This window comes from Empidonax traillii, unplaced genomic scaffold, assembly GCF_003031625.1.
Source record: "Empidonax traillii isolate 1590-97213 ecotype Southwest subspecies unplaced genomic scaffold, ASM303162v1 scaffold130:size970688, whole genome shotgun sequence".
In the NCBI taxonomy this organism is placed as follows: Eukaryota; Metazoa; Chordata; class Aves; order Passeriformes; family Tyrannidae; genus Empidonax; species Empidonax traillii.
Genome location: NW_020955323.1, coordinates 232,857 through 256,576, shown reverse-complemented (window position 1 = coordinate 256,576; position 23,720 = coordinate 232,857). Strand labels below are relative to the sequence as shown.

Below are 23,720 nucleotides of genomic sequence, written 5' to 3'. Positions count from 1 at the left end.
AATATTAAATACTAAAGGAAAAAGGAGGAGGGGGAGAGACCAGAGCTAATAGTAAAGGTCTGCCAAGTGTCACCTCAGTGTTGCAATGACAAGAAAATACACTTTCCTTACAGCTCTTGCCCTAAGAAATTTGTTTTGAGGGATTTGACAATCTTGCAGATAAAGTGACTGCTTGCTACACTTAACTGATCATGCTCCCTCACGGCCGGCCGGCGTTTCCTCGCTGCGCTTAGTAATACCTGCGCAACCTGGCTTGTAGTAGCATTGTCATTGATTTCCAAAGTAACTGCTTTTTTAGCTGTTGTGAGCAGACATACCTGCGTGGGGGGGTGAAAGTCTTTTCCCCGCTCCCTGAAAGGATGATGGTAAAGTGCTATATCGGAAAAGACAGGAGGCTTCTCTAAATTTTGATAACTGCAGCCGACAATTTAGAAATAAGACACTTCTCACAGCCAACATGACAATGGATTTTGAGCATTCAGAAAACACCAGGCCAAAAAACTGGAGACATCTTGATCTTTTAAGACAGCTTTTCCAGTACTTTAAATGAAGGGGGGGGAGCAGGGAAAGAAAAAGAGAGAGAAAAGCTGCAAGGAAAATAATACAAAGCCAGCACAATTGGCATCTAGACAGTAAAGAAAAAAAGTTTTTGAGGTTAACAGAAGGAAAGACAAAGCTGTTATGTACCCGAGGGATGCAGTTTTAGTGGGAATGGAAGATTTGAGTGGTAAAGGAGGAGCGCTTGCCTCTGGGTTCTCTCTCTTCCAGCAGTTCGGCTGCTGGCATCTCAATTTGAATTGCTGGGTGAGTAGCACTTTCTGTGTGCACGCTTTCCGTCTTGACCATTGAACTTCTGATGTGACTTCTCTCCCTCTTCTCCTCTCTCCCTCTCCTTTTCTTTCCTCCGGTGTGGAATAAAAAAAAAAAAAAATGGGGAGGGGGGGGAGCGTGAGAAATCAAGCAAGCATCTCCAGCTGTGACCTTTGTTAGCAACGTTGTTTTTATTTATTTATTTTATGGTAATCGTCTTTTTTAGCGGGGGGAAGTGCGACTTTTCGATGCCGCTTTAATTTGACGGCAGTGGCGAGGAGCGAGCGCCGTTCTGTCGCGACACAATGGTGCAGCGGGACAGAGCTGTTGCACTCCTCCTCCGTGCCCTTCCCTCCGCCCGGTTTTGGGGTTTGGTCGGCAGGGGGGAAAGGATTTTTTTTTTTTTCCCTCGTGCACCCAGGGTGGGATCGGGGTGTGTTGGGGGGGCGGTGTTTCAGAGCCCGGTGTGAAGCAGGTTTCGGGGGCTGATTTCTGGATGCTGAACAATGGTTACCAGCGAGGGAAAAGTGTGTGCGCTTGTAGAGCTGTGTTACATCCGCAGTCAGACAGTCACACAGTGACCATGACATCACTAGCTTTTCTTTCCTTTTTTTCCTTTGGGGCGGAGGGGGCCACTTCAAAGCTTTCTTCAGTTCAGTACGATATTTCCTTAACTCTGAAACCATGAAGGTAAAAATGTTTGGGTTTGGGGCTTTTTTTCTTAAAGGAAAAAAAGTTGGTTTGTGGCAGGGCACATATGTTACAGTTGAGGGGGTTTGGAGACAGAATGGTTTAACTCTTGTTGTAAAACCAAACGAGATTTTTTTTAAAAATTATTAAAAATAGTATATAGTATTTTTTATTGGGTGCTTTTGATCTGGTGTTTGGTTGCCACTCACTTAAATTTTCTGAATTCTTCAGAAAGATCAGCTCTAATGTGAAATATGAAAATTTAGAGTCACTGCATAAAAATTATTTCACCCAGTGTTAAAGGAATATGAAAAATAAGACTGAATGTTGATAAATATGAGATAACACGTGTTTTAATACAATGGTGCTGTGTTCGATATCAGAAGTCCATGAGACTTTTCTCCTATTATTATATATTACAGAAAGTTGAGCTACCCCTCAACCAGTTCTGTATATTACCTATTGTTATACACAGAAAATAGAAATGCATTGAAGAATTCTACAAAGCATCACATTTTCACTGATGGTTTTGTGGGAGTCTTGAGTTTTCTACTGTTTTCTAATCCTGCCGGGCTTGTTGACAGAGGCACTCGATTCAGGAGGATTTCTATCACTTCAATACTCTGTGGTACCTTTGCCTGAGTAGCTTAGTTGATTTATTTGCCTTTTCTTGTATGAAACAAGGGATAAAAGTCTGTAGAATTCACCTAAAATGAATTAATCTAAAAGGACCGTTATTTAGATGTTTCTTTTTTCACTGCATGTTGTTGCATATTCAGGTTTTACATGGCTGGTGATGAGATCTCACAAGACTTTTACCTTTAGAGGAATTTTTTTTTTACTGGGACATGGGGGGAAAGGCCTGACTGCACTGTGTAAATGCGCCTGTACTTTTATTCCAAAATGCTTGAATGGTGTTTCAGTTCTGATGTGCATGTAACCTGATGTTTTTAGGGAAACTTTGTTGAATTTACTGAATAAGAAGTAATTGATCTGGACTTACTTAATTTCATTGCTCAATTGTTTTGTGCAGCGTGTAATGTTTTTTAGCACATTAAAAAATGAAAACATTTTTTAGAGCTTTGTTATTTGCTAAGTGATTTAATATACATTTGCTACGTATGTTGCATATCGGCATTGAGCACAGTCCGCTAAAATTTGTGAATAATGTGTTTTAAAAAGCTGTACTGAAAACTTGGCATCATATCTTAAGGCATGTATGTGTATATTAGTTTTTTAATAATGCTGTTATAACTGAAATTGCCAAATACAAGAAGGTATAGGCATGCGTGCTAATTTTTTTCACGTCTCCTCATATTTTTAACAGCCTCACATTCAAGTTCTTTCTGTAGACAGAAATCACATATAACCTAATAAAAATCAGGAGCTATTTCTCTTACAGCGTGTGTCTGTCTAGTGCTGAAATAAGTGATTTACAGGGAAGAGTTAAAACTGTTTATAATCTGGCATTTCAAAGAATGCTAGGCAGTAAGTAGAATTGCATGGCTAGGTATTCACACAAAGCATGTAACAAATAAGGTTTATTGGGGGCAATTATGAGCACCCTTTTGCTTATATTCACTTTATTTCTCATCTTAATTTTTGTGATTGCATTATTGCTCTGTGCTTCTCCCCTTTCTACCCCCTTTGTGTTCAGGACCCTTTTAAAGACCTGCTTAGGTTTCACCAGTCTCTTTGCTCAGTGGTTGTGTATCCGGCACATCTCGTACTGGTACTGCTTAACAAAAAGGTGTTTTTCAGTTTTAGTCTAATATATGCCAAGTCTTTCTGCTTTTTTGCCTTGTTAGACAAGAACAAAGGCTTGCCTGCTTAATATCTGTTTAGTAATTAAAACGAACTAAAAGCATGCAAAGAAAGCACTGAGTATTTGTCAGATTGGGGAAGAAACTGTGCCTCTCCTTTTATGATGGAATAAATCTGGGCACCTCAATGCCTGAAACTTGAGGGGTCTGAGCACAACCCCTGTCCTCCTGGTATGGGAACATCCACCTGTTGATCAAATAATCTCTGATTTTGAGACTCGAGTGTAAGGCTTGGCTGGATACATGCAGGCCGCAGTTCTGGGCTGTAGATGAGGTAACTGGTGTCCAAATTCATATGCCAAGGGTCAGGCAGAGCAGATGAGCAGAATGCTTTCTCCTTATTAGTAATGCCTTAAGAGAATAAATGAGGTAAATTGTAACTGTCATAAATTAATTCCAGGTGTTACTGAAGGATCTCAAAATACACAGTTGTGTAGCAGGTGCTTGTCTGGGTCTGACCTTAGAGTAGCACCACCACATTGTGCAGGAGTGCAGCACTTAACTTGTATTTAAAACTCCAAGTTTCTTTTTTTTTTTTTTTTTTTTTTACTTAAACGCAGAAAACCCACCTCAAATACCATAGCACTAAAATTACCGTCCACAACAGCTTTGAAAGCAAAGTGTGAGCACACTTAATAATAATAATGTTTTACTGCTAGTGTGTTTTATCCTCCTGCATCGGAACTAACAGGCGGTAATTAGATAGCTAAACCCCAGTCCTTTCCCTTGTACACTAGAGGATTTGGCGTATGCTAATTGTCACCAGATCATTTCACATAATTGCCTTTTGGCGAAATTAAGTGGAAATTTCCTGAACATCTTAAATCCTCGCTTCCCCACCCCCTCCCCTCAGTACCTTCGCTCCCTGGCAGGAAGGATGCTGAAAATGTCAAGCACGGTGGCTTAGTTCTCCAGTATGCAGGGGACACTTCATCAGAATTAAAGGGAGGGGGGGTTAGAAAACAAATCTTTTCTTGAATGAATTGCTGGACACTTAAAGCCAGGAAGCTGATTTTGTTGTTTTGTCTGAGAGATTGCTAATAGACCACGGGGTTTTATTGGCAAGCCGGCAGTTCTTGCAGGAGCAGGTAGGCACTCGCTGGCCTGGAAGTGGTCAAGGAGGGAGGGGGGAAAAAACAGAAGGTTGCAAAAGTGTGTGTGTCCTGCCCCACCTCCCCCCTTTCTTATTTATTTATTAAGGATAGGGCAGTGGGGATGGTTTGTGGTGTTTTTTTTTTTTTTTTTTTAAAAAGCTCTGTCTAGGGAGAGTATTGTCCCAGCACATGGTTGTCAGTGCTCCTGTCATCGTGTGAAAGAGGAAAATGAGCCTTTTTTTAGCAGAGAGAGTTGTGATTATCAATGGAGGCCTTGTCTCCTGCTACAATGGGTAGTTAGCTTAGGGCAGGACCTTAGGCAGGAATCAGCTACGTTAAACTGAGAAAGGGCTCAGGCCACTGTATCAGCCATAATGGAGCAAGGGGAAGTAGTTTTCAGGAGAGAATGCTTAGTCAGGTGTGAGAGCATCCTTAAAAAAGCTGTGACTCCACTAGCAACACAGGGCTGCGTAAAATTAAATCTTCAGGTTTTTTCAGGAAATTCCTCATCACTGGCGTTGTAATTTTATGCTCGAGAAGGGGATGAGTACTGAGTTTTATACAACTGCTGGGTTTGATTGGTTTTAGCTTTTCACTTAACCTAAATGGTTTGCAGTTTCCTTGTTGGAGTTTGGGGTGCCACCAAGAGTGACTGCTGATATGGGTGTTCCTCAGCGCCAGAGTGGTCTTATTGATGCTCTGTGTTGGATGTTGACGGTCCTGGCTGGAAGCAGAAGAGTATTCCAATATTTGCAGCAGTATTTTGGGATTTGCCTTTACTTAAAACTTAATTTTCTGATTTGTATCTGGGGGTTGAGAGTAAGGGTGGCGTAAGGGTGTCATTCCTAGGTAGAATCAGGGAGAGATCAACCTTTAGAAAAAAACAGAAACTCCCCTTTTATGACCATCTTTGGAGGTGCAGAGCAGCTCAGGAGCATCTGTTAGCATTTCACTGGCCACAGTCAGCATAACTGCAATAGCACCATCTGGAAAATGAAGAGAAACAATATATAAACCTGGTTTTTTTTAATGTGTACTGGTATTGAGTGGTGCTCTTTGCTAAGCCCAGGGAGCAACTCCAGGAGAGCCTGCTAATTCAAGACCACTGTCGACCTTCTACATCCACCCTGGAGGAGGGGAAAAGGCTGACAAACCCTTTCTGTGCTGCTTTTGTTTTATTGTATTAGGCTCATAAAAGCACTTTCAGGGCCCATCTTTCTTCAACAGAAAAGGAAAGCAATGGGGAAACAGGGGAAGAGGAAGACACAGCAAAAAGACAGGCGGAGCTCTAGCTCCATTTGTTTTCAGTGTCTCTTGATTAATAGGTTTTAAGGTGGATGGTGAACTCTCATTCCTCTGGTCGTGGAAGAAGGGGAGGGGACTTTGGGGGTCTGGGACGCAAATACCTGACCAGTGCCTCCCGTGCCATGTTCCCGGCTGTGGGTGGCGGAGGGTGCCTGGTGGACCGCAGCACATCCCTGCCTCCCAAGCAGGACTGCAAGCTCTTAGTACACTTAAAAGGTCGCCCAGGTCGGGCAAGGGAGTCTCTCCCTGGCTGCAGTTGTGCTGGCGGCCACCAGAGTTTCAGGCTGGGCTGGGACAGGAGCATCCCCCCCTGTCCTGCCCTTGGCTGCTCACCGGGGACATGGTGGAGCAGAGTCAGGCTGAAGACTTGGAGTGCTGCAGTGCTGCGATGGCATGATGGTTTGTTTTCAGCCTGGGTGTCTTTTTTTTTTTTTTTTTTTCTGTTTTCACTAAACCCATGTTACTCCAGTGAGGACAAATCCTCTGGTGTCTCTGGCATGTTTTTTTCTGACTTTGATACAGTGATTTTATACCAGAGCCAAAGAAGGTATGAATTTGCAAACAGAAATTGCAGTTGCAAAGTCTTCCCATTTAAAGGTTCGTTTCTCTTTGTGTGCTCAACAATACAATGTTTCATTTTGTGCAAGTCTTATGTTGCTTTCAGAGACTTAGGAACTATTGATTTATACAGCATGTATTAACTTCTTCAATAAATGGGGAGTATTCATCAGTGGGGTGTATTAAATTGGGCTGTGTACGCATAGAAGTATCTTTCATCCTGTTAATGAAATGTCCTTACCATGCAACAAAGACTAATACACAGCAATTTATACGCACAATCCCCTGCAGTTTAAATCTGAAGTTCATATAGGTTTTTTTTTTGTTCCCTAAAGGCACCTATCAGAACTCAGGCTAACTGGATCTCAGTATTCTTCTGAAACATTTATCAGTCCAAAATTTGTTGTGGTTTTGGTGTGGTTTTTTTTTTGTTTTTTTTTTTTTTTTTTTTTTTTTTTTTTTTTTTTTTTTTTTTTTTTTTTTTTTTTTTTTTTTTTTTTTTTTTTTTTTTTAATTCTAGAGCTCCATTATTGTTTAAAGTCATCTGTGTTTAAGCACTCCCAGAAGCATTTCAAACTCATATAGAGAGATTTAGTAATAGAGCCCCTATGGGGACAGTTTCCTCTGGTTTGCTTTAGGCAGGAGTTATCAAGAAAAGCAAACTTCTCTTGTTTTTTTGCAATTCTTTACCATGGCCTCTAACATAGCGTATGAGACCTCAGCTTTCAGTGGAGAGGGATAATTTATCAGCAGATGACTTGGTACCATATAGATACTGGAATCTCTGTCTAGAAATCTCCACTTGTTCCTGTCCTGTTACCACATGCCCTGATGCTAATCTGTTCCTACCAGTGCAGCTCCCCTTTCTGTGCCTGACATAGCCATAAATGGAGTTCTTCAACTTGCCAGAGAAATTCCTGCTTCTCACAATGGCTTTTAGCTTAAAGCTGCCCTTGATAAAGTACTCACAAATGTATATTGGAGAAGGGCCTTTTGCAGGGCCATGTCTAAGGTCATTTAATAGGTGTCTCATATTGATGGCTTCTGTGGTTTACCTTTCACTGCCAGTGGATGGGGTTAGGACCACACTTGTTACTCAAGCAGAGCTCCCATTGACTTCAAAGGAAGATGCATGTGCAGGATTAATCCTGCTCTTCCCCAGCCTGTCCTTTCATTTTCTCTTTCCCAAGGAAACTAAGTTAACTTCAGGAATGGTATTTTTAAAGAGCAGCTTTTTTAGCATATTGTGCATGATTAGCTTGGCTTGCAAACTGTGTGTGCTGTTTTGAGGGCAGTTATGGTCCCCTTACTCCCAGTGTGTGATAAACAGTGCAAAACGTAATGGAAACCTGGCCCTGGGTGGTGATGCAGATGCAGACTGATTCTCAGGGAAGTGGATCACACTCCTCTGTCCCAGAGAGCATATTTTTGAGCATGTATATGACAGTTTCCACCTTTCCCCCAGTACATTTTGCCCACACCTCCACCCCAACATCATCAGAATGGCAAAAAAATACCCTACCCTTGCATCCAGTACCTTTATATGAGTTGTCTGTCTGAGTGCAGGGCAGTCACCCAAATAAAAATGACTTACCTGGGGAAAAGTTTGCAGACTTAAGGTTCAAACTCTTACTTATTGATCGTTATCTATTCTTCTGTTTACTTTTTATAGTTCTCTGAAACATGTTAAGTAAAATACATCATAATGTAGCACTTGCTCTATTTTGTGGAGATATTGTGGGCGGCATTGGTATATCAAAGTAATGAGTGGCGGTTTCCCACAGTGTGCATGTAACCCCCTATGGTATATCTGGCTTTGGTGATAGAGGCATGTCAGTCCAGCTTTCCTGTCATATGTTGTTTCTTGGTTTTGGGCTTAAGTCTGACTCTCTAATGTTATTCTATCACTTACTTATTTTTTTAAATATCCAGTTCCAGTTTCTATGAAAATAAGCACTCTGTGGAAGACAGCCCTTAATGTCTACCAGGGTCTGGGTGAGGTTTATTTGCAATGATGTGAAGAGTTGGGAGAGTACAAAGCTACAGCATGTATTAACTTCTTCAATAAGTGGATCTTCACTGTGGGTCACCTAGCAGCATGAATTCACACAATTCTTGGCCAGAAAAAATACCTCTTATTGAAAGTGATCATTTTTGTGAAGTTGATCAACTGGTCATTTGGCTTATAATGTCATGTGTCGTTGAGTAGATGCTTGCTTCTTTTTATGGTGTGTAATACAATTTGTTACATGAAACCCTTGCCAAAGCTTTCAGTTACTTTTGGAGTGCTTAGGTGTTGGTTCACTTGAAAGGGAACAGATTTGGGGGTAAAGCATCTCCTTTGGCTTTTTGAACTTCAAGAGCTAAATCCTCATAGTTTCTCTGATTTGAAACCGTTACGGATCTGTGTGGCCAAAAGTTGTCCTTGGCTGTTCAGCTGGCAGAAGATCTGACCTACAACCCCACCAACACAACATGCTGCAGCATTGGCTGTCATGGCCATGCTCTGTCCTGCATTGTGGCCGCTTGATATGGGAATCCCATGTGCCACGTGTGTGGTGTTAGAGGGGAATCATCTCGTGTAAGGGCTGCAAAAGGAGATGAGCATAGTGAAGGACATGATAAAAGTTGAGCAAAGCACAAGCACTGCACTTGGCTTGCTTCTTTTGGATGCACACTTTTTTTCTGCAGATTATCAAAGGTTTGAGCTCAATAGCTGCGTAGGACAGGGCTGGGGGAGCCTCATGTTGTGGGGGAGGCTGCAAGAGCAAAGGTGCTTCACTTGACCAAAGCACAATGGAGGGACTTCATGTTTATTCAGGGAAGACAGATATTTCTTTTCCTCCTTGCTCTCAGTTTATCCTCCCTCTTCCTTCCCCCCCGTCTCAAAACTCATTCCCAGAGAACAACCAAATTATTTTTGAAATGCTTTTAGGGTGTGCTCGGAGTGTTCCAGGTGAGATCAGATAATACCTTGTCTAAAGCAGCCCAGGGAGGATGTGTGTGTTTGGGGGTGCTGGGGGATCAAGCAGTGGGTTTGGAATCATCCTTGAGCAGGAGAGAGAGCAGGAGAGTGCTGGCAGACCCTGAACAGCAGCGGCGCTATCGCGGCCACCGTGCTATCACTGCTTTATTTTAATGTGATTCCTTTTACTTGATGTTAATGCAAGTTGTTCCTTACTTAAAGTAATAAAAGGAAATGAAGACACATTCTAAAATGAAACCTGACTCTAATCCATTCATCATCTAATACCAGCCTCTTTATCTTTGCTGGTACCTAATCTGGTTAAATGTCCCTGTTGTAGGATTTTAGTGAAAATCCTCTGTGGGGAATAGGGTTTTTTGCAATTGGATTACTCGCAGTAAATGGTCCAGCGGTTCGCTTGTTTCAGCTTAATTTTTTCTTTGTGATCTTGTAAGGGTAAGTTACAGTTCAGCCTACCTTTTCATTTCATTCATTCACTCCCTTTTTTTTTTTTTTTTAAATTGTTGTTAAGAAAAATATCTTTTTCCCCCTCCAGAGCTAGGAATGTAATGGGGAAAACCTCCTGATATCTGCGTGATTATTCCCCCCACAAGAGTTTTAATTTCAATGTCTTTATCTAGGGGTTTTTACTATTATTTATATAGCTGAATATTTTAGCAGCCTAATTAATCAGTATCCAGTTTCCATTTATTAGCGCTCTCTGATGAATTGATAATTAATCAGCTCTTCTAAAATATATATATATAAAATATGCAGGTGATCACTTGTCAGCTTAATGCTTGCTGATGAAGGGAATACTCCAGCACTACAAAGGCTTTTTATCTGGAGTATTTGCAATGAGCAGTAAAATGCAGAACTGAAAGTGAGGACAGGAAGGGGAGAGGAAAAGACCTACAGGTCAGTGAGCATTTGGGTCTCGTGCTAATTAAATGGGGGACTCTCTCAGCCCCTCACTGAGAAGTCTGCCTGCATCTTGGAGGTGAAGCACAAGATTATAAAATAAAAAGGAAAAATTTTAAAGAATTACTGTTGCTCCGTACAGGAGCTCGACAGGTCAAAAAGATTAAAGAACCTCAACAGCAGGGAAAGTGTGTGAGGAGGTTTTAAGCAAGAGAGTGGGAAAACTGCAAGGGTGACACTGAGAAGGGACCTGGAAAAGTCTGAGGATCGCATTGAAATCGTGGCTACTCGAATTTCTGTGTATCATGCCTTGTGCTGCAGTGGGAAGGAATACCCACCACTGCTCTAATGCCTTCGTCCTTCTTTTTTCTCTTGACAGTCTAACAAAGTGCCAGTTGTGCAGCACCCACACCATGTACACCCTCTTACGCCGCTTATCACATACAGCAATGAGCACTTCACACCAGGAAACCCTCCTCCACACTTACCAGCCGACGTAGATCCCAAAACAGGTAGGTGGGAAGTAGTCTGGGGGGTTTCTTGAGAGGGAGTGGGTGGATCTTTCCAGTTTGCGTATCAGGGGAGAGGAGTGCAGGAGAATGGATTTCCCATGCTGGAGCACCAAAGGGGGGCATGTAAAATGTCAAACCCAGACAAAATAGTTTCTTTTTAAGCCAATTAGGCTTCAGAAGGAAACCTACTGGGTGAATTTTCATAAAGCTTCTGCAGGGTGACACCAGAGTTGCATGTGTGGGGTCGTTTGCAGGTGTGTTTCTTTGCAAGAATGATACCCCACCTAGTAGTTCGATCTACCAAGTGCTTGGTTTGCATGCACGACCCCGAGAATTAAACATGTACGTTCTGTGATCTGCACTTACAGAATTGCAGCTGGAATTCTAAAGGTGGTGGGTCATGACCGGTTTCAAAATGAATCTCTTTTAATTCCCCAAATCCCATTGTTTCTGTGTCAGGAGTTCAGCCATTTTTCTTCTATAATGTTGAATTTTCATCCACTGTAACTACTTAGCTCCAGCTTTACACTTGCAACTCTTTTCCCCAATGTAAGTCTACCCAACTCTGAGTTCAGCCTGAAGGGCAGTCTGCTTGAATATAGAGCACCACGTAAAACCCTGACTAGATTTATTGGTGTTACAGAGTAGAATTTACATGTTATTCTAACTTTTTAAGAGTCCTTGTTTAACCTGAGGTCCCAGAGAAGTCAAACAGTGTCAATCTTCTTTCTTCAAGCTGCATTGAGTTCCTAGTGACAGTGGTTTTGGTTTTGTTAATCCAAATCCCGTCTAGTTGATTGGAAAGTTCATCAGAAACAGAATTCATGTTGAACCAATTTCTCTGTGTCATCTCTACCTTAAGCAGATAATTTATCTAAACTACAGCCCTTGAATGACGCTGTGCATTAGCTGGTTTTCACTCCCTACACTTTAACTGGGGCCCCCCTGTTAATTGTGCTTAATGCTAACTTCTCGTGGCTTGAAAGGAATCCATCTCTCCATCCCTGGGTATTGCAAGTGAATGGCATAGTCAACCTCTCATTTAAATAATGGTAGTACAGGGAATAGCTTTTAAATGGTTATCGTAAAACATATGATTAACGTCCACAGACTGTTTACTTTTCTTCTGTGAACATTCTTTCAAGTGTGCAAATAGCTCACTGGATGGTTAAAGCCCAGTTAATCTGTTTGGGTTTTGTAATGGAGAAAAAGCAATGTCTGCATGAAAATGTCACACAAGGAGATTTAATTTAGAGATTAAAAGCTTCCCAAGTGACTTAAAAAAATAGTTTTTAGCCATGAATACAGTACCTCTTCCTTTTAATGCTCTCTGTTTTAATTTTGCTTCTGCTGTGTAATTGTGCTCTGGCTTGTTAATTGAAAGACCCAGTCTTGTAACCCTTACTCCTCTGAGTAATTCCTACTTGCTCTTAAGGTAAGGAGCATTAATATTTAAGGCTTGTGTCTGGAGCCGGTTTCTGCTTTCTGAGTAGGAACTGTACCAGATTCAGAGGATAGGTGGGCTCTCTGTCCTCCCCTCACCTTCAACATCTGCCCCTGGTTTTACCAAGCATTTCCAGGGGCTCTCACCTCCACTCCTAGGTTTCAAGAAGAGTTCCCTAGGTCTGCTCAAAAGCAAATATCATTTGCAGTTTTAATGACTTTCAAACTCGTTTTGGAGATTACTTTAGAATAATGCCATGTTATTGAGTACCCATCAGTACCTGGGTAAGGCCTGTGGTCTCTTGGCTGACTTTGAGACTAAAATAACCATGAAGTTGTTACGGGATCCATCTTTCTGTTGAGCATTTAAGACAGTATCTAGTACGGCATCACACTAAAATTATATCTGAGACTTCTAAATTCTAAATAACAAAATAACTATCTCTGATTGGAGAGGTGACCAAGAGAGCAAATAATATCATTTTTTTTTCTGGTTGAATATCATTTAACAAAATGCCAGGAGGCTCACTTTAAAAAATAAGAATGTGAAACAACCTTTGGAAACCCAAAGTGAAGGCACAAGTACTGTAATAAAAATAAATGGATAGAAATTTAGGAACAAACGTGTTTTTTCTTTATATTTTAGTCATTTCCACGTCTCTGTACTTACGCTGCTTTATGTTCCTCTCCTATAGGAATTCCAAGGCCTCCACATCCTCCAGATATATCTCCTTATTATCCATTATCACCGGGCACTGTAGGACAAATCCCCCATCCGCTAGGATGGTTAGTACCACAGTAAGGAGTTCCATTTTTTTCATTTCCTTTTTCTTTTTCTGATGTGTAAAATTTATGTGAAAATTGTGTGTGTGTGTGTGTGCATTGAGTTTTGCCGAGTTTGTTTGCCAACTACCACTTCACTGAGTGTTATGAATTTACCCACCTCATGAAGTTTAATTAAAACTTAGGCCAGATCATGTGGTCTTAAACAAACATGAGCAGTTGGACACAGCTTTGCATGTCACCCCAACTGGCTGATGGCTCGTGAAGCATGCATTTTTAAACCCTGCTGAAGAAATGCCCTTTCCTTGTTATTGCCCTTACACTGCACCACATGGGTTTTTCTCAGATTTGATTTTCTGGGGACTCAGGGTGGTTCTCACGGACCCTCATTTTTACCAGGGCCATCTTCACTACAACTGTGTAATTTAATTTTAAATTTCATTTGCCTTCTCTGTTGAAAGTACTTTTCATTTTTCTTGTGAAACAGTAGAGCTTTGCATCGGCCAGTGAGCAGGATTCCTGGTCAAGATGTGGCTGGGCAGTTGGCATCTAAGGAATGGAATTTTCTTACAAACAAGAAAGCGGAATTAGTTTACTTTAAAACTGGCCAAGAAAAAAGCTGTGGAAAGTTAGCTTGAAGTTTTTTTTTTCTTTTTAACTCCTCATATATCCCACTTGCAGAGTTGTGTTGGGTATGAGACTCCCTCCAGTAACTGGGTCCTTATTTTCTTCCTTCTCTTATGTTGCCATCTCTACAATGGGTTTATAATACATTTAAGCACTACCTAAGCCTTTTGTGTAGTATATTTGATTTAAATACTTATAAAATCCATTTGTATTTCTGGATACAACGGTTTGTTGCATTATAAATCAAGACTGTTACCCTCTTTTTCTCACGAATCGGAGTGATCATATTTCTTCCAGAAATGTATTGCCCAAAGCTCAGAACAGTTTGCTCCTGCTTGAGGTTGTTTGGCCAGCTGTGCTAACATACCTCTCCTCAAGTTTGCCTTCCATGAGGAATTTCAGTTGACATCCTATAGGGTGAGCAGGGCATCCCCACATACTTCCAGGTCTTGGGCAGGGAGAGCTGGTGGCATCAGAGGCTTTGGGGGCCTTTCTCAAGCACAGAAGTGTTGATGCAGGAGAGCTGGAGCTCGGATGTTGGCCACAGCAGCCCACTTCTGACCACTTTGTGGGCTGCCCTTCCTTATGGGGTGGTCATGCAGCTTGTTTGGGTAGAGGCTCTCCCACCCTGAGGGTGAGGCATCAGCTCCCTGCAGTCCGTCAGAGCTCTGCAGAAGGCTTCTTGTGCAGAAGAGCTCATCATGAGCAGAAAAAAACCCCAGAGCATTGCACCCTGAAATCTGAAATTCCTCCTCATTTATGGTGACTTACTTTACACGTAGGTCACCCTGAATATTGGTAGAGTGCATGTCAGCTTTTCTGCAGTACAGCTGTCTCATGCTCCTCTGTTACAGCTGCTTAGCTCAAGTTTTCATAGCAACAGCCTCAGGATTTTAAAACAAACATACTCAACTAGTGCCAAAAATCAGGAACATGAAAGACATGAGAGTGCAGGGAAGAAACTCCTCACTGTCATTGCCCTGTGCCTCGTTGCTCATCTGTGTCTCGGACCTTACATCTGTACGTGTCCAGACACGGGTTTGTCCTCCTTGAGCCTCATGCCGTGGCTGCCAAAGCACATGAGTGTTGCCTCATGTGGCCACTTTCACCAGCCAGGTGCTAATGGCCTAGTCTGTCACTGGAAGGCTCTTGTCATCACTGCTGGTTTAAACAAGTGAATACCCATAGAGTACTTACCTACACACAGCTCTTACAACTTCTCCAAGTGGTTTTTTTTAGAGGGGTTGATACCATGACATTCACTTTTGCTCTAGGAGAGTAGCATGGCCAACTTCACAGAAGTCACCCAAGGTTTTCATTTCCCCTCTCATTGCCACTTGTGCTTCACCATCAAGTTCCCAACCCATCTGTCCTCAACTGGCCTTCATGTTTCTGGCATAGGACCCACCCCAAAAGCATCCTGCCCAGTCATATGATACATTTGAAGGACAGATGAAACGAGCAAGCCAGCACAGACAAACCTCCATCAGAAAAAGTTGTGTGTCTTTCATGAGGATGCTGTTTTGCATGTTGCTGTATTTTTTAATTATTGTAATGAGGTGTGATTGTCTATTGGTTACCCACAATACTTCTTGGGGACTCTCCCCCGGTAACTCTTGTCAACACTTGTTAATCTGACAAAAGGCTACAAATTAAGCTCTGTTAATTTAATGTTTTCTCACCGAGATCTAAATACCGAAAGAGGCCCAAAGCGCAACTGAAGTCCTTTGATTCACTGTACTTTATTTTGGTATAAATTTACATTCATTATTGTTTTCCTTTGGATGTGTAGCCCTCAATTAGTGTGATGGCTCCATTAAAGCAAGCGAGACTTCGCCTTTAATTATTACAACAAAACACCTAGTTTCAGCTTGGGGAGAGGGTCTCTATTGACATAAGCAGAGGTTATAAAATTTAATTAGCCATTCCTATCAGATTTATGGCATTCAAATTGTTCTGTGTTTCTTTCCTTTGATCCTTGCTGTACAATCCCCAAGATTTTTGTTCTGATCAAATGAGAATAAAGCTTACTGTGCAGAGAGAAGTTTTTTGTTGTGTTTTTTTTTTTTTTTTAAACCCCTTTTTTTCTTTCTCTCATTCTCTCTTTCCCTTCTTTTTTGTCAGGCAAGGTCAGCCAGTGTACCCAATCACGACAGGGGGTTTCCGCCACCCTTACCCAACAGCTCTGACCGTCAATGCTTCCATGTCAAGGTGAGTTTAAATACTGAGGTCCTTAACCAAGAGCAAATGTAACTCCTCCTACTGCTCTCTCTGGAGTGCATTTCATCTAGGCAGCACATTTCTAAGAGCACTTTGGTGGGGGGGAGGAGGAGAGGGCGAGGGGTACCTTCCAGTGTGAGGAGAAGGTGATGTCCTAATGTTGGCACTGGGCTTCAAGGACTTGTTTTTGAGGGAGAGGTGGCGGTGTGAGAAGTCATCTTTTAAGCCAAACTAAATGAAAGAGCTGGGAGAATATCATGCTGAAAAAGCAAGGAGGAGAAGTCATGCTACCTTTTGCTTTCTTAGCGGCTACCAACCAGATTAGCGCTCTGTGTGCAAGAGGGAAGTCTCGGGAGGGAAGAGGACTGCTCTTCAAGCAGAGTTGGGAGGAAGGTTATTGCGCTATGTTTTCCCCTACCAAAGCTCCAAACACTGATAGTCAACATAAAAGGGCCTGCCTGACCCTCTAAAGCTTTAGAAGTATATATTTCTCCCCCTCCCTACCTCCAATTAATTCCATCTAATTTTCCAGGGGCTGCTAGTTTTATTTACAAACTGGTTGGCAGCACTATGTTTAAGTAATCACTAATTGCTCCTAATGATAGTTTTATTTTCTGTTCATCTGATTTTCGGTCTGGTTAATTAAATCGGTGGAAGTTTAGACTTTCTTGATGGGCTGAAAAAGCTAATCCATTTTGATGATGGCACATAATTAAATTAGCATGCATTACATAGCAAGGTTCCACATCTCTTCCTTGCTCTGTCCCTTCCTCTCCATCTCTGCAGTTTAATATGTGAAGGTTGGTGTATAGATGATTTAAGGAGGAAAAGATTGGTGAGGGCTGGGGGGAGGCACAGCTCATTGAGAAACAGAAACCTGCACCTAGAGCTCATGAGTGAATGGGTAGGGAAATAGTGTATTGTGTGCTTTAGATAAGTAAATGAAAAGCAAAAAAATTAAAATTTGTCCATGTTGGTCCAGCAAATAGAGAGACAACTGGAAAATCAACTTTAAAAGGAAAATTAGTGGACCCAGCCCAGTGGAGAAAAAATACTGGGTTGGGGAGAGAGAGCTGCAAATTTAAACAATGATTCCCTCCCTCTGTTTAATCTTTTAAAATATCTATAAAATACTTGCAGGCATGGTGTGAGGCAAAGTAGAGCTTGATTTAGTTTAATTATTATTACAGAGGCTAGTCATTTGAGGGAGGGGGGAGATGTGGAAGGGGGGGCTATATTCCCAAGATAGACTTTATGAAAGGTATCTAGTTAAAAAGAGTACACAGCAAATTAAATACATTATTGTGGTAATGGGACGACAGAAGTAGAGGTCTATTATACTTATGGCAGTTATAGGAAATGTAGGCTCCTTGCCCTGTTCTAGCACATCCTTTGATATTCATTCCATTCAGCAGCAGGGCCAGGACTTCTCAGAATTAAGTGATGGGTCATTATACTTTAAACACCATGGAGAAGCCTAGATTGGCAATTAAACAGCACTTGCTGACACTCGCTTGTGCCACCCTGTGACCCCCTTTAGATTGAGTTGTTGGAGCTCGGGGCCCTCAGCCTGCTAAATTGGTAGCAGGCACTTCTCCTGACGAGGGCTGGCTCTGAAATCTGCCGGCTTCAAAGGGAGCAAGATCATGTATAAACCATAATGTGGGTGCACCGTGGCTCAAAAAATAAGGCAGGAATAGATGAAATGTTACAAGTGCAAGGGGAAAATGAGAGAATAATGACAAATCTAATGCAACTCAAAGCAGAATTGTTGCACAGAAAAATGCATCCCACTGCTTGTGCATAAAATCAAGGCAGGCAGATGACATCCAGTTAACAGAAACATGTCAACAGTGAAGTAAAGTGAGAGTGAGTAAGAGAGAAGCCCCTGAGACAGCCAGGAACAAAAAATTAGTTGTCCTTAACAAGTTAAGACTCATCATTATATTCTGGCTTGGAGCCATAAAAGGAGACAGTAGTGTATAATGAGCTGCTTAGAATTTTTAGGGTGTTTATTGCAATTCATGGAATACTTGTCTAGAGAAAAAATATGGTGAATGTCTTAGGCGAAGGTGAGGGGTGTGCACATACACACAGAGCCTTTCTTTTTGTCTCTGACATAAGCCTGCACACACACACGCACACACACACACACACACACACACATGCTCAGGCACACATGCAGAGTGATGAATAGATTTAAGATGTTTACCCTTTGTTTCAGCCCAGAAACTTCTCTCCTGGTTTCCCATAGATGGGAACACCCTCTGGGCAGACTGTGCTCTGATACACGGTTCGAGGCGTGTTTCCTCATGCCTGCCCTATCAGCTGCAGTGTCTGGGCTCAGCCCTGGGACAGCCCTGGCCCTGAGTAGCCAGTGGAGTTGGGAGATGGAGCTGGCATGCCCAGGGATGCCCACACTTGCCCGCATACGTGTTGTTTGTGGCCTCTGGACAACCGCCCTGCAGGGCCCTGGGACAAGCCTTGGCTTTGCTGTGCTGGCTCTGCCCGAACACTGAAGCCAGGGCAGACCCCAACCTCACCCCTCCATCCACGGTTTTCCAGACCCTTTCTTTAAAGATAGTTCCCATCTTTGCCTACTTTATGGTATAGATCTTTGGCACATATAATGCTTCCCAACCCTGAATGCTCCCTAAGCTCAGTAACTTCAGTTCATTAGTTAGAGTGTGCTTATGAATAGTTTATAAAAAGGTTAATGGGTGACTAATAGTGATTTTTCATAAATGGGTTAGACTGGTAAGGTAGTGTCTTCCAGTTGTTTTAACCATTTGCAACTCTTTGTTGTTGCTTGTAGCATTGCCCCATTCACTTCGTATGCATGCAGTGTGCTTGTAACACCTCTTGATCTTTCATTACCCCTCTGTAATGTGCCTTTAAGGTAAAATGGGACAGGGTTAACTGACTGATAGGCAAACAGTGGACCCACTATGAAAAAACAACTGCAGTGAGAGGAAATCAGGAAATAATTTAGCAGGATTACAAACACCAGACAAACACTACACAGCAGTTAAGTGGTGGCAGTGGAAAATACCTTCTATAATTGAAATTTTGGGGGAAATTCACTTTTGCTGAATGTAATTACTGAAGTTGGAGTGTAGCCAGGAACTTAAAAATTAACACTCTTCCCCTGCTTGTATTGCCATGTGAGTGGATGTCTGCCTGGAAATAAACAGGCAGGCAGAATTTAGGCTGAAACCTCAACCAGCCCATTGAAGCCCATGGGATTGTGAGAGGAACTGTGGGTTCTGGATCATGTTTTTACAGCCCCGAACATAGGAAGAGATGTGTAAGTCCAATAGGCAACCTTGTATGTTGGACAGATTCAGTATGAAAAAACGAATGGTTGTTAGTAATGAACACACCACTTCCTTGTGGAAACTGCAAGCCCAAAAATAACTACTGAGCTGCTGCTGCCTGTTGAGGAAGGCTGCTGGCTGTCCATGGAGTTTAAAGCTGAGTGAGTGAAGTATCCCAGCTGAAGTCAGTGAAGGCTTCACCATCCTTCAGGCTTTCACACAGCATGTGCCTGTAGGTTTCTTCTCCTTCACTGCCCTTCCTCCCCATCTGGTCACTCTCCAATGTGTAAATACTCTCTCTCTCTCCTGAACAGTAGTTGGAAGTACATTTTTTCCATAATTAGGTGGAGAAGTCATATTTTTTGCAGATTTTCTTCATCCTCCTCTATTTTTCATGAGTTGAAGTACCTAAGTCTTCATCAAAAATAAACAAATAAAATAACCCCCTCTCTTTTGTTGAATATGTTTCCTTTGGACATCCCAATCATACAACAGTCCACCACGAAGGCAGAGTTCATTTTGCAGTGTGTTTTCATTTTTGACCGGTTCCTCATTTGAGAGGCAAGTCTGTGACCCAGTTATCATGACCACATCACAGGATCCTCTGCAGAAGCTTAACAAGCACCATCTTTTGTCCCCATTGTCTCCATCTGTAATCAGCCTTTCGTGATACTTGGAAGCCCTTCTGCAGTGATGAGTCTGATCTTAGTTCCATTCTCATACCCTTGTGCTATCACTGCACTCAGCTCTTTTTCCTCGCTGCTATGTGCCCACTCCACTTCCTACTGAGCCCTCATGTCAGACAAATGCAGCTCTTCCGCCTGCACTCTGAAGGAAGGCTTTTCATCTCCATCTTCATCCTTCATTGTCCCCTTTTCAGTGGCCTAGCAGCATAGTCCTCTCTTGAACACTAGATCCTGACTAGGAGAGACAGTCATTCAATAGACATGTGTCAATTTTTTATTACTACACTTACACCGCTTTCAGGGAGGTCCATTTTTTGCCATTGGTTTTATTTTTGCCATTCTTGTAAGTTATTTGGGGGAAAAAAAAAAAGTCTCTCACTGTCAGTTTTTACTGTTTGCATTGTACTGTGGCTGAAAGCCCCAGGCACTGTGTGAACAAACTTTTAAGTATGTCCAATCAAAATACATACACAGGAGAATAAAGAGAGAACGGAAAAAAAAATTGATACAAAGGCCCAGTTTGTGTCTTGCTGATGGTGAGGCAGTCCTGTGGCAGAGTTGGGACAAGGATGTCAGTCTCCTTTGCAGCCTCAACATTGTCTTCTGTTCTGACCTACCATGAATCAAAGTATATCCTCAAATGTGTGCTTCTCTCCCAGCTACTTTGGTCAGATGGTGGGAAGGCACTTGGACAATCCACTTGGAGATTTGTGTTTGTGAGTTTTTAGCAGGAGTAGGAATCACCATTTTGCTGCCTATTCTCTGCTTCCCTTACCATCCCACCCTCCTCTTTTCCATGCCTTTGTTTGTGAGGAATTGCAGTTCTCTACAACTTGAACAATTTCACATTCTCCCTGTCAGTCCTTGCTCTTCCCACCACTGCCTTCGAAGACAAAATACTTCTGTCTAATCACTCTGAGTACTACCAACTGATGGACAAAGATCCTCAGAGCTTGTGGTGGACAGTACCTCTTGTTTATGAAAGTACTTCTGTGTCATCTTGTGAATGTAGGGAATGTCTAGGCAGTTTCAGGGGGGCAGATTGTTAAGCTCAATATTGGAATTTTTGAGAGAGAGGGAAAAAAAAAGAAATCACATTATGTTTCTGATACTTATCCACAGTCTACTGATCCATGGTGTATCATCCCATTTTAAATCATGTTGGATAGAAAAGAAATCATTGTATATTGATGACAGAAGAAGTAATTATTTATCTCATTGGGTGTTCCATATTCTTTGGTTATTTTAATTGGACCAGGTGGTTCAAAATCTGAGATGAGAGTACGGATTTGCAGTAAGAAAAACCCTTGTCATTTACCAGATCACTTTAGCTTTGGCATGTGGGGGAAAGATGTTTCTGAAATATTATTTTAGGCTAGATCCTATTCCCTGGAAACCCTTTGACTTCTGTGGGAGTTTTCTGAGGGAAAGGCAGTCAGTCATGTTATGCTTTCCTTATTCACTGCAAAAACTTCCCGAGACTGTTGAAAAATAATCCTGCTTTTGAGAAGTTTGTTCATTTTGGTTAAAATGTAAAAAGTTTGAATGATTGTGCCATGTCTGTGCTGTGATCCCAACCAGGCAATTAGATTCATGAAGAAGGATTGCACATCCCTCTGAATCCAGTTGCCTGTCCATGTATAAGACCATAAACCATTAAGCTGACAACATTTTATTCTCTAAAAAAAGTCTAGACTTTTTTGCATGAATTTAAGCCTTTCTAGGTTATTTAATGGGTCAAAATTGATTAAATTTCACAATCTTCCCACCCTCTGTTAAAGCAATGTGGCTCAGAGATTTATTAGACAGAAATAAATATTTTCTTTTGCTCCTTCAACAAAATGTAGCTAATGAGGCATCTATAAGTATTATCAAAAATGCATCTAGTATGTGTTGGCATTAATATTTTATTTTGCTGTCAATATACAATAAAGGATGTCATCCTAAATTCGCAACATGATTCAAAACTATAAAAATTGATTCCTGGGTTGCCACAGATAATTTCTTAGCAAAGAAATGGACTGGTGGATTTTGTTGCAGGTAGCTGAAATTGCACCTTCATACGTGCTCATTCAGTTGAATTCGCCTTTTGTTCAAGATGTTAAAAATCATGATGTCTCATGTCAGTAATGATAATGAAGGGGAAGATTGGCTTTAATGACATTAGAAGAGTCATTATGTTTAATTTATTGCTAATTAATGCTGCCAGCTTTCATATGCTTTGTCTAGCTGTCATGTGCTTGTTATATGCCGGGGGTTTTTTTTAATGTGTGTACACATCCCTCCCCATTCATTCATTTTTATTCTGACGATTTACACAGCTTTCTCTCCTCTAGGTTTCCTCCACACATGGTCCCGCCACACCATAGTTTACATACAACTGGAATTCCTCATCCGGCCATAGTCACACCAACAGTCAAACAGGAATCTTCCCAGAGCGACGTTGGCTCACTCCACAGCTCGTAAGTTGTTGCTTCCCTGTCTTCTTTTTAGAATACTCAAAGCATCGCCTGTGCATGTGTGGCTTATAAAAACGGTTGGGTTTGCGAGAATGTTTCTGTTGTAAAATATTTTTTAATTACTTTTTCTCTTGCGTTATAATTGATTTGAACATGGTGTAGTTGACAAAGTGTGTCAGAATGATGGTGGCAGTCTTTCAGAGTCCTTCTGCGCCATAAGTCAAGTTGTTATTAATTTCACCTGTTTTAACAAGGAAGTGGCATTTTCTTGATCAAGATTCAAGTTTCTTGATGGTTTCTCTGTTACTCAGTGCCCGATTTGAAGCCTTGAGATATCAGACAAACCACGGGAGACAATAAATTAGAGCATAAATGGCTTGTTCAAAGCTGCAGAGAGCTGGTATCAAGTTAAAGTTTGAACCAAGGAGAGTCCTCGTCTGCCTCTGCCCATGGTGCTTCTGGTGCTTATTGCCTTTCATTTCACAGGTGATGCACAAAGACAGCATTTTGGTTCCCATTGATGATGGGATATAATTATTTCCTCTACTATCGTGCTCACAAGCCCTCCCTCTGAACCCATTTTACTGGATGTCCATGTCCTTCCAAGGTTTTTGTAGGGGCTGAGAGGTTATTTGGTGATACTGCATAAATATGAGATGAGTTTTCTTATAATGCTCTTAAAACTATTTTCATACAGCATCCAGGGTGAAGGCTCTAGAGAACCTTCTGGTCCTCTTCCTAGAGATTTCTGAGGATTAATGCTAGAGAGATTGAGGGGATTAATTTAATACATTCACAAGGGTTCTCACTGTGAGGTCTCTGTTGTATCTTTACCCTTCAGAAAACATCAGGACTCCAAAAAAGAAGAAGAGAAAAAGAAGCCACACATAAAGAAACCTCTTAATGCATTTATGTTGTATATGAAGGAAATGAGAGCAAAAGTTGTAGCAGAATGCACATTGAAAGAAAGCGCAGCCATCAACCAAATCCTCGGTCGAAGGGTAGGTAACAAGGGAAGAAGCACCAGCAGGGACTGAAACTCGGTAGGATTCACACCTTCTGAATCCCTGTGTCCTCCTGCTATTTTGGTAATGACTAGGGAAATTACTAAACAAAAGGCCTTGGTTTTGGTGTCTAGTTTTCGCAGATAGTTCTTGCCAGTGGGGTCATTTATGGGGAAGAGGAGGAGTTAATTAATAGCAGTGTTATTTCAGTGTTATTTCTGTGGCCTGTAGATGAAAAAAATCTCAGAGATTTTTATTTTGTCCTAAGATAGGCAGAAATATAAATAGGAAATGAAAAAGCTTTGGAGTACAGTATCAGTATCAGCACCTGTGAGAGCTAGAAGAAAGAGAGTTCCAGTGGGGAAGGGAAGGGGAGAACACCTCTAAAGCTGCGTTGTGGCTCAGGACAAGTGGTTCAGCTTCTGGACCCTCTCCCCTGCTGTTTGTTTTTGTTTAGTTTTCTTAATTCTCCTCTCTCAACAGGAGACAAAGGGACTGAGTGA

At 41.7% G+C, this 23,720-nt stretch overlaps 1 protein-coding gene across 30 annotated transcripts in view; it reads left to right on the top strand.

The window, feature by feature from the left end:
- The window catches only part of TCF7L2 (transcription factor 7 like 2), a 176,355-nt gene that overhangs the window by 138,936 nt on the left and 13,699 nt on the right, over positions 1–23,720 (top strand). For 16 of the 30 annotated variants that reach the window (XM_027883602.1, XM_027883594.1, XM_027883599.1 and 13 more), the window contains 5 exons: positions 10,546–10,678; positions 12,817–12,919; positions 15,656–15,742; positions 22,076–22,216; positions 23,055–23,214. In XM_027883602.1, the coding sequence (XP_027739403.1) occupies positions 10,546–10,678; positions 12,817–12,919; positions 15,656–15,742; positions 22,076–22,216; positions 23,055–23,214 (624 nt within the window). Of the gene's footprint in view, positions 1–267; positions 805–10,545; positions 10,679–12,816; positions 12,920–15,655; positions 15,743–22,075; positions 22,217–23,054; positions 23,215–23,720 lie in introns of those variants that run through there. The other 14 variants (XM_027883601.1, XM_027883600.1, XM_027883596.1 and 11 more) reach the window with 5 other exon arrangements.